Source organism: Symphodus melops (assembly GCF_947650265.1).
Source record: "Symphodus melops genome assembly, chromosome: 8".
In the NCBI taxonomy this organism is placed as follows: domain Eukaryota; kingdom Metazoa; phylum Chordata; class Actinopteri; order Labriformes; family Labridae; genus Symphodus; species Symphodus melops.
In genome coordinates this window covers 28,041,415-28,051,993 of record NC_136698.1, presented here as the reverse complement: position 1 = coordinate 28,051,993, position 10,579 = coordinate 28,041,415, and the positions used below count along the sequence as shown (strand labels likewise).

The window sequence follows — 10,579 nt, the reverse complement described above, 5'->3', positions numbered from 1 at the left end:
CACACGGACACGTATGTGATGTGCAACGTGGAGCAAGTCAGGGAAACTGATGGTGTATTAAAATGAAAGTACGATGAGTCGGATTTTTCCATACGTTTAGAGTTCTGCGCCGTCTCACCGGCCTGCGTGGTCATCGGCGGGGCTTTTTCGGCCTCAGCAGGGGCGGCGAGCTGAGCTACAGGGGCCGGCGGCGGCAGCTGCTGCTGCTGCTTCAGACTGCCAACAAACTCTTCATGTTGGGTTTTCAAAGCAGCGATCTGCTGCTGGAAGGCCAGCTGGATGGGCTGCACGGCGCCCGCATACTCCGTTATCACCGACGCCTGGAAGAAGGAGGACAAAGGGTGGGAACGTGGACACACAGTTAGCCTGTTAGAGTGAGCCGAGGCAGCTCTGCTCTGATTGGTCGTCGGGGACTCCCAGATTCTGTTATTTAGGATTTTAAATCTCTTTTTACGATGACGTCATAAAAGGGTCTGGAGGAAGTCGTGCTCGACTACAATAACCACAAGAGGGCGGTAGTGTCGGCAGGTGGAAAGATGCCAGCGGCACATACAACACGCCTGTCCTTCAGTCTGAGCTGATAAACATGCACGTACTGATCTCACAGAAAACTGTGACCAGGTCCACTTTAGGACTCACTTGGTACTGGCCCAGGCCCAGTGCTGGATTCTGGAGCTGCTGAATGGTCTCCTCATCAAAGTAGCCATTCTTCTCCCAGAGCTGCAAAAGCTGCAAAACAAGATCCACAAAAACATGAAGACTTAGAAACCTTAACACTGATGGACTCTTTACTCTGCAGCAGCCTCTACCATCAGTGTGTGAATGTGTATGAATGGATGAGTTAATACTGATGGACTCTTTACTCTGCAGCAGCCTCTACCATCAGTGTGTGAATGGATGAGTTGATACTGATGGACTCTTTACTCTGCAGCAGCCTCTACCATCAGTGTGTGAATGGATGAGTTGATACTGATGGACTCTTTACTCTGCAGCAGCCTCTACCATCAGTGTGACATTACCCTGGTGATCTTCTGCTGCTTCTCTTCCTCCACAGCCAGGAAGCTGGTGCAATAGATGGGAACGACGACTTTCTGCAGCGCTGCCAACAAGTCCTTCTGCTGCTTCCTCTGGCTGCAACGACACATTGAACCCACACGGTATGAAGACGTGATCACTGTGTTCTTACACTCACATCGTGTGTTACTGTCTGTTGAGTGTGTTTATGTATGAGGCAGTTGTACCAGTGGTGGAGGACGTCATTGGTCAGATAGATGAGATGCAGGCGAAGCTCAAAATGCGCTCCATCAACGGTGATGCGGTTGCGAAGATGTGATGTCATCAGCTCGCAGTGCTGCGGCGTCTTGGCGTTGTTAAACATCCAGTTCTTACCAGCCTGAGGAGGGGGGGGGGGGGGGGGGGGTCAGTGAGGTGTTTGTTAGAGAAATCTGAAAAGAAGTTTCATGAAGACGGATGTTTGAATGTGTCAGAGGCGGCTTACAGAGATGGCGTCTTTGGTGCAGGTGTCTATGATTGGCTGCAGCAGGTTGTCAAACTCTGTGATGTCTAACTGAGTTTCCAGCAGCAGTTTCTGGGTCTGCTGCTCCGTCGCCAGAGCGATGGCTGCGGTCACTTGTTCCTACACGGAGAAAGATGAGAGAACACATCAGACAAACTGCCGCCATCTTTAACTCCCCCAGCACGCCGTTTGACTCCTACAAGGATCTGAAAGAGGTCATGTAGGATAGTTTGAATCATGTCCTGATCTTATTTAAAGGCGCCTTTCAAAACTCTCAAGGTCACCTTAAAAAGCAAAGATGAAAAAAACAGCAAAGTAACAATTACATTGATAAAATTAAAGCCTGACATATTTAAAAAAGGGCCAGAAAATTCTAATTTTTTGGATGTTTTTCGATGTTTAGTAAAGATTTCAACGAAATCCCCTTTTTTTGGTGCCACATAGTTCTGGATCTGGACCCCGTGGTGGACAGGCGTGAAGGTGCAGGCGGGTGAGTTGGTGTGCAGGAGTTCAGAGAGGCACTCTCGGGTTATGTGAGGTCATGGACAACCTTAAAGGTGACCAGCAGAATCTTTAAGTTGTTAAGTTGTTTTAAAGAGCCATCAAAGGACGGGCGGGTCAGCTGACCTGCTCTGTACCGGTCCCGACCTCACAGAAACGAGCGGCGCTCTTCAGTAGCTTCACTCCTGTGGTTGTGCTCCTACCTGTCTCAGAGTGTGCAGGTGCTGCTCCTGCTGCTGCAGGTTCCACTGACTCTGTTGAACCAGCTCGTCAAAAGAGAGCGCAGAGGGCGGAGGGATCGGAGGCGGAGCAATGATCTGCATCGACGGAGGAGGGATATCAACCACGTCTTTGGCGCCGGGGTTGTACATGTCTGCAAACGAGGAGGAAACATGGACATTTAGAGTTCGGAGGATTTGTCTTCCTGAGGTGACGCTGATGTGATGAGGAGCCTGAAGAGGAAGATGTGTTCTATAAATCACATGATGCAAGGCAGATAAACACGGTGGGTTTGCAGGCAAAGTTAACTCCAAATAAAATAAAAAAATGAACGAGCTTTTAAACAGCGAGCAGATGGAACCTTCCAGGAAGTAAGCACAAGCTTGAAGAACATCTGAAGGTCATGCAACGTGATTTTTAACCTCTGACTCCTGTAGAAAAAACAAACAAATGTAAAGATGACGAGAGGTCAGAAACACTGGGGGTTGAAAACGACTAAACTACAGTCAGACTGCACAGTGAGCCTGCAGAGTCCACGAGTCCATGACCCCGCCCACTTCCTCGTCCTGATGCATCCTCACCTTTCTGTATTACTGCACATGGCTGCTTGAAAAATATGGACTCATTCATTGTAAAACAAAATCAATAAATCATGGAGGTCCGGCTACAGCCAGAAAATCTACACGCAGAATCATCCAGGTCCTCGTTTTACAGCGAGCATCGCGTCCTGACCGCACGCCACACGAGCAAACATCAGCCTCGATCTACATCTACCGCCTCCTACAGGAGGGTCCAAACCGCCCGGGAGCGACGCAGCGCCGACCAGCGTGACGCGGTCTGTGTCCTTAAACTGATTCTGGATCCACTCATTTGAAATGTGGCAGAAATGGAGGCGCTTACACGAAATAAAATAAACTTTAAGTGAAAGATGTGACTTCTCAGAAAACACCCACGTCCACCCTCACTGAACGATCTCATCATAGGATCACTGTCATGAGTCTTTACATCCTTCATCTCTTTGGATTACAACTCAAACTGGTTTTGTCAGAGATCTGGGTCTTCTGTGAGATGGTGCATGTTGAAACCACAGCTGCCCTCAGTCCTGAATCAAAGAACTGAGAAGTCAAAAGAAACAAACACAACTCATCATGCTCCTTCATCTTCTGAGCGTCTCTGAAAGTGTAATAAAAAAAGAAAACAAAAAGAGGATTAAGCCCATTTTGAGCAGCACCATCTTGAAGATATGACTTAGATACCTTCAGAACAACAAAAACAGCACAAATACAAGAAGAAAAGTAAAAATAATGCCGACATGTGATATGCAAAGCAAACGCTTTCAAGCACAGCTGCCATCACATCTTGCAAAATATGCACAAAACAAACAAAAAAACAAAGTGGGACTTTCCAACTGGAAAAAATCTGGCTCCAATAAATACCTTCAGAATTATACTCCTCCCCATCGTGGGTAGAGGGATCTAAATGGAGAAAAGCAAACTTTAATGCATTTCAGGGACACAACATGACCTTGCACATCACTGCTCATATTATCACACCATCATCTGAACATCATCTTATTTTATTACAGAGACGGGACATTAGGTCAGGGCGAGAGAGGGGGGGGGGGGGGGGAGAGAGAGAGAGGAATGACATGTGAATAAGGAGCCACAGGTCGGACTTGAACCTGGGCCGGCTGCTCGGAGGACTGCAGCCTGTGATCATCAGGCCTTCAGCACCTCGACGCTACAATGTTTGAAAGTCCCGTTAAATTTCTGTCAGTAAAATGTGCTTCTTGTTTTGCTTGTTACGTTGAGTCAGGCCGACATTAACCGTTTGTGTTTTGTTCATTAAAAAAAAAAGAAGTGCACTGAAGATGATGCTGCATGAATGTGGTCGTATACCATCATGGGGTGTTTTTTGTTTTTACAGTCCAGATGTTTCCTCCTCTTCAAGCACACAAACATGTTTGCCCTGCTCGAGTCTATCATCATGAGTACACACATCTCATCGTGTGCACAGCTTCATTTCTAGCAGCACAGATGACCAACAACGACAGGACCTCGACCCTAACAAACCAGTCTCTAACTTACAACTACTTTAGGGGCGGAGCTACTGTGAGCTGTAAAGCCAGGACGATTAAACACGCAAGGGTGATTAGTACATGTTTTCACTAATGCATGCTTCGTATCCCTTTAAAAACAAAAACATCCACCCTGAAACCAGAGTACACGTGATCAATGTGATGTTACAGAGCTCCATCAGTTTCTCTAATAACAAGAAGAAAATGTTTCACATTTATCTTCATTTAATCATCTTTAAAAGTAGCACTCCAGGAGGATAATTCATATTTACTGCAGGTCTTCCTTGACAGGAAGTATCGAGAAAACTGGAAGAACTGAATATTTTAACATCATATCAAACAAAGTGCAAATGGTTTCCTGGTGGACTGTCCCTTTAAGTACATACGCTGCTGTTGCTCCATGGCAAGCTTGCATCTGTAGTAGCTGAAGTAGTCCCCCCCAAAGAGGAAGGAGAACTTGGGGTTGTCCTTCTGTTTCTCCATCGTCATCTTCTCAAACTCCGGCCCGTTCCGAGCAACGAACTGGGCCAGCTTGTCGATGACGTTCCTCAGCTCTTGATCTGCAAACGGGGAGAACAGACACGAAGTTAGACCCTGGTTCTTTTGGTCGAAATGCACGTAGTTCCTAAAAGCGACGCAAGTTCACACACAGTTTTAATGTGCATCACCTGTTACAGGTAACACACATTAAATACATAATACATTCATTCATTATTCAATTTAATTATCATTATTTATTAAAATAAATCGTTTCATCGTTTTTTGGTTTAAATTTATTTCAGTTTATGATCCATGTTTAAATGATGTAACACTGACTGAGAAAACTGGTACAAACTATTGTTTATTATTATTATTATTTATTGTTTGTCTATTTACAGGTTTTCTGTTAACCTGTTTGTTAAAAGAGTAAATATAAAGTCATTATTATTTCCAGATAAATAAACATTATTATCTAGTAATTACAGATAAATATTATTATTTCCAGATTAATAAACATTATTTCCAGATTAATAAACATTATTTCCAGATTAATAAACATTATTTCCAGATTAATAAACATTATTTCCAGATTAATAAAGAGTTTGAAGCTAAGAGAAATAATAACCACGTTAATTTAAGTGTTGTAGTTTAAATAAACTAAAAGCCAGTTAGCACCTTGTTTTAACATCACCATTCATATAATATATATTACATAATGATGTTTTAGAAGGACCATAAAGTGATAAATAAATAACAATAATTTAAAAAGGACAATAAAGTGAGCCTCGCAGAAGCTAAAGTTAGCATGTGTGCTAACTAACGGTCAAAGCTCACCTTCGGGGCCGTTCGGGAGCTCCATGTTTGCCGACGCAGTTTCAGCGGAACCCGCCGAACTTTACTAAATTAATCCAGAGATCCCTTAAAGTGTTTTCGGTGCCTTCTTTAAGGTTATTTAAATTGCCAAATGAATAAATTGACTTGCACTGAACTCACACCGGAAGTAATGTTTTCCAGGCGGAGCGACGCCGCGGAAAATACGCCGTCTGATTGGGCTACAGCGCCACGCGACGGTACGGCGTGGAAATGCAGCTGTACGCGGCGTTAGGTGTCTTTTTTGTCATTTTGTCTCAAGTCATGGACTTGAGCTAGTAAAGCGCTTTTTTAGTCTTCTAACTACTCAAAGCGCTTTCACACACGTCGCAGCTCCCCATATACACCTCACTATGCTGTGAGATCATCAGAACTAATCCCATTCAATACACCACCGAGGAAACAGCGGGAGCAATTAGGGGCTGAGTGTCATGTTTTAAAATTAACAAAGGGAAGATGGCCTGAATAGATACTTAAGCTTTAAAGACACAATTTAAGTGGTCATAGAAAATAATAGAAACAGCAACACATGTAATCTGGTGAGGAGTCCGGTAAAAAAAATCCCTTGAGGCCAAGATCACAGCTGTCACACTCATGATGTAACAATCACTAACTGATTTCACATAATCAATGATAGTGGAAATTACAATAAATATGCACAACTATCTATTATTAAAAAAACCCACAACTACAGACTTTCACACTAACCCTAAACCACACAGCCGACTGGCTGCTCCCAGGCTCCCATGAGCCTTTGTTACACAAACTGTGACATCTCAGAGGACTGTCCATATGGCTGCTGCTTGTTTGTCTCTTTAATGTGTGCTTTAAATAGACTTAAGTTCACTCACTGATTGCAGTGGATGTTATTTCAAGTGTCCCTCAGGATAAACTAAAACACATTCAGAGTGTTGTTAAATGGATAATCCAATGATAAGCCAGCCTTTTCAAAGAAGAATATGAGACTATTAATTTCAGTAAGTTTGTTATAAAACTCTGATGTACAACTCAGACTTAAAAGGAGACTTACGATCCTTTACGGACGGTGAAAATTGATCGACTGAAGATCATGACAGAATTCACAGAAAGGTTTCTATATAATTATTTTTTCAACTTTGTCCTTTAATGTGTACAAAAAAAAATCAATCAGTGTGATTTCAGGCATAAAAGATACAGGATATAAGAGGTGAGAAAGTGAAATAAACAAGTCAAAGGAGAGAGGATCGTTTTATTGTTTCATACAGTCACTGCCTGGTTTAAGTGTCTACTGTAGTCCAGTGTGGAAGCAAACATCAGTTTCTTTAATGTTCATCTGTAAAGCAGGTTAGAGTCTTCAGTGAACGCTCCCCGCATGCTGTGAATGTGTAACAGAGAGTCTGTTTGTTTGATTCATTACGGCTGAATTAAGCGAGCTGAGGCCCGAGCGACTTTGGAACGACCTGGACCTCAACGAAAGCATTCGACGTGAGCCGCTCAGCACTTTCTAATCTGCACTTCACTGATATTTATGACCCCAGATATTTAAATAAACAAGAGCAAATGATGGAGAACTAAAATACTCCTCATGTTTAAGTTGTCACGTTTACCTCTCAGCTGATCAGAGAATGTGAGCCGAGTGGAGGCCGCCTGCTTTGGACTTAAAATAAACGCATCACGAAGAGGTCTGAGAAAACCGTACGAACGTCTGTTGATTGACAGACAGGGATCCGTGTGGCTGTGCGACGTGGAAGGTTGTTGGTAATAACGAGATATCACAATTTGTATCTTGAAAGAAAAAAATAAAAATAAAAGAGAAGTCGTCTCCTACGCAGCGTCCGACACAAAGACGGAGACTCCTGTCTCTGTTCGAACTCTACTCCTCAGATGTATTTACTTTATGTGCACGGCAGCTTTTAGAATTCCAGAAGATCGATTATCTCTGTTGGATAAAATAAAATAAAACACAAAATGAGTTTGACCTTTAACCCTGTAACCTGAGCAGACCGTCTGCATATTGGAACTGGTCACTGTTTTCATATTCCAGCATGTCCAGAGCCACCTCACAGCTCTCCTTCACCACGCGCTCTGCGTCTTCACGGTACCGCTGCAGCACGGCCAGGCACTCCTCGTGTCCGATCGACCCGAGGGCCTCTGCTGCCTCGTGTCGGACCATGGCGCTCTCCCCGGAACGCTCCAGAGCAGCACGCAGGGCGGGGACCGCTGCCGGGTGCTGCATCTGACCCAGGACGTAACCGATCTCATGGCGGAACAGGGCGCCGGAGCACTGCAGGCCTGGAGACCAAGAAACAGAAAAACACACCGTTACTACTTTGAGCTTCTTCTCTGAGTTTGCATCTGCTTGGCATATTTTAAGTATCTGATCACCTGATTGGGTGTTAAATTATTTCCCAATAAATCTTATGAGCGATGGAAGTGGATTGTTTGAGTGCTCAGATATGACAGGACGACCTAATGATCAAGTTTCAGCCACAATGATCTATAAAAAGCTCAAATGGAGTGGAAACTTCTTCAGCATCAGAAACAAGATTTTTATTTTCACAGAGCAATAAACGTCTCTTACCGTCTCCCAGCGCCAGCACAGCCTCCTCGTTGCCTAGGTTACGCAGGGCAAACATGGCGCGGTAGCGTTCAAACAGAGGCAGGCTCTCATCCAGCAGGATGGAGCGCAGCTCCGACACGCTCTTCCTCTCCGCCGGGGGCGCCGGGTCCACCGAGCTGTACGGGTTCTTGTCCGTGCACGTTTCATTCAGCTGCTTGTCTCCTCCACTCTGCAGCCACTCGATCCGTCGAACCGCCAACTGACACGTCTCTGCCACCTGCAGGCAGGAAAGGACGGTGCATCGTTTACACACAAGTTTAGTCACTATGTTTATGATGTTTGGACGTATTGCATTTTACTAAACTTCATGTACGGCACTTTGTTTATAAATGTGCTTTATAAATAAAGTTGACATTTGAGCACACAAAGAAAGTATGTTAGTTTAAATAGTCTGGTGTTTCTGTCCTACCTCAGTAACAGGATCTTTACTGTACTCTCTCAGGAGGTCGAGAACCACGGCGTCACCGATGGCTCCCAGCGCTTCCCCTTGATCACAAAGAGACAGAGACACGATGAACGGACCGACAGCGTCTCGTACAAAGATGATGATGTGAGCGCGCCCGCTGATAAACCTTAAACTGGAAACGTTCAGGTTTTTAAAGCACTTTGCTCGTCTTCTGACCAATCACAGCACTTCATTCATCCTTCCACACAGATCAAGGGTGATAAGAGACCATGTAGGCTTTAACTTCAGAGGTTTGAGCCCAATGATATTTCAACATGTAGGAAGGAGGAGCCATGGATCAGAGCAGGGACCGGCTCTGGCTTCCACAGTGTGTGTGTGTGTGTGTGTGTGTGTGTGTGTGCTGAGTTGCACATTTACCTGCTTCATGTCTGACCATGGGTTCCTGCTGTGTGTCTTTGAGTACGGCGGTCAGAGTCGGTATGGCCCGTACGTCCTGCATCTGTCCCAGGCAGTAGGCCAGCTCGTGCTTCAGGAGGGCAGACTCATCGCAGAAAGCCTTGCTGATCCACTCCACAGCTTCAGCACCTGACACACACACACACACACACACACACACACACACACACACACACACACACACACACACACACACACACACACACACACACACACACACACACACACACACACACACACACACGGTGCAAAGAAAGGTTGATTATATAACAGTGGAGTTTAATTTCATCAATGTGACAGGAAGACTACAGTGCAGATGTCCTGATCTGATATCAGCTGGAAAACAAATATCAGATATAAGTGCTCCGATAAGCAGAGACCATTTAACAGACTTTAAGTCTTCATTGGATTTATTGAGGTTATTTTTTTTACGGTCTTCTAATTTATTTTGTATTGATTTAATTCCCTTGTAGGATACTGTGGATATCATGTTGAAGGTTAACATGTATGTAACTCTATTAATAATAAATAGGTCAGTTTTCTCATGTTGCTGTCTGTTGTTCTCTGTTTGAGTAACATCAATTGATCAAAACTTTTCTAACATTTAACACGACAAAATAAGACGTCAAAGTTCATATGATTTGTGTTGATATCATATCGGATCAATGGCTGCAATATCGATATCGGAAGTGAAGAAGTTGTATCGGGAAATGTTGAAAGTTTTACCTCCAAGGTTCCTCAGAGTGAACAAGGCTCTGAACCGCCGGGTCAGGTCCAGTTTGGGGTCCACCAAAACCTTTCCTACTGAAGCCACCTGATCGCCACTGGCCATAATGCTACACATGGAGACAGACATAAAGTTTAATTATAACCTGCTCAGAGAAAATATATATAACACTGAGTGACACATCTTACATGACTTACTCAACATGAAGAAGTTAAACAGTGAGGGTTCTTCAGACTTATTATTATTATTATTATTATTATTATTATTCTCACAGTTCCAGCCGGTCACTGCTGTGTTCAGATCACATGCCAGCAGGTTTATCGTTACGTGACCAGCTGTGGTTATGAAAGGCTGACTGTCCTGCTGCTGTTAGCTCCTCCAGTTAAACTCAAATAAACATGATCAAAACCCCGCGAAACTCCGAGTCCACGGACCCGGAACCACGACAGAGACCAGAACCACACCGAGACACGAGCAGTACAAACCTTCAGGGTTTACTGACAGTATCCAGGCTTCGACCATTGACGGCAATACGGCTCTCAAAACACATGGATGAGGTTGATTTTTTTCCTACTTCCGCTTCCGGAATGACGCGTTTCCGGGATAGTTTATCAAAATAAAAGTATCATATCATTATGTTCGACAGATCGGTAAAACCAGGTCACTGTTCCAAAAGGTCCTTTACTGTGTATGTTTTCATAACAAGACCAAACTAAAGTTGTTCTGAT

General features: G+C 44.2%; 2 protein-coding genes across 3 annotated transcripts in view; both read right to left on the bottom strand.

Annotated features, from left to right (window-relative positions):
* The window catches only part of cherp (calcium homeostasis endoplasmic reticulum protein), a 9,576-nt gene extending 3,718 nt beyond the window's left edge, over positions 1-5,858 (bottom strand). Inside the window, 9 exon segments of the mRNA XM_079350137.1 lie at positions 119-320; positions 640-729; positions 1,020-1,131; positions 1,242-1,393; positions 1,499-1,636; positions 2,221-2,390; positions 3,673-3,711; positions 4,700-4,873; positions 5,628-5,858. Coding sequence (XP_079206263.1) covers positions 119-320; positions 640-729; positions 1,020-1,131; positions 1,242-1,393; positions 1,499-1,636; positions 2,221-2,390; positions 3,673-3,711; positions 4,700-4,873; positions 5,628-5,652 — 1,102 coding nt within the window. The 5' untranslated portion in view covers positions 5,653-5,858.
* A 1,013-nt stretch (positions 5,859-6,871) lies between these two features.
* Positions 6,872-10,445, bottom strand: dohh (deoxyhypusine hydroxylase/monooxygenase). Of its 2 annotated transcripts, none has more exons than XM_079350165.1 (6): positions 10,286-10,445; positions 9,851-9,960; positions 9,086-9,253; positions 8,672-8,748; positions 8,224-8,479; positions 6,872-7,934 (listed from the first exon to the last, which is right to left on the bottom strand). In XM_079350165.1, the coding sequence occupies exons 2-6, from the start codon at positions 9,954-9,956 to the stop codon at positions 7,624-7,626; spliced, it is 918 nt and encodes a 305-aa protein (XP_079206291.1). In that variant the 5' UTR covers positions 9,957-9,960; positions 10,286-10,445; the 3' UTR covers positions 6,872-7,623. The 2 variants fall into 2 exon arrangements, with proteins under 2 accessions (XP_079206291.1, XP_079206290.1); XM_079350164.1 differs by having other exon boundaries at positions 10,337-10,444.
* Between the last annotated feature and the right edge of the window lie 134 nt (positions 10,446-10,579).

Bases quoted from the DNA above. Each gene is read 5' to 3' on its own strand.
- dohh (XM_079350165.1), bottom strand. From the start codon at position 9,956: ATGGCCAGTGGCGATCAGGTGGCTTCAGTAGGAAAGGTTTTGGTGGAC. The intron at 8,480-8,671 runs GTAGGACAGAAA...TCCTGCCTGCAG, and splicing joins GTAAAGATCCTGTTACTGAG to GTGGCAGAGACGTGTCAGTT. The intron at 7,935-8,223 runs GTAAGAGACGTT...CTTGGTCTCCAG, and splicing joins TGTGCTGGCGCTGGGAGACG to GCCTGCAGTGCTCCGGCGCC.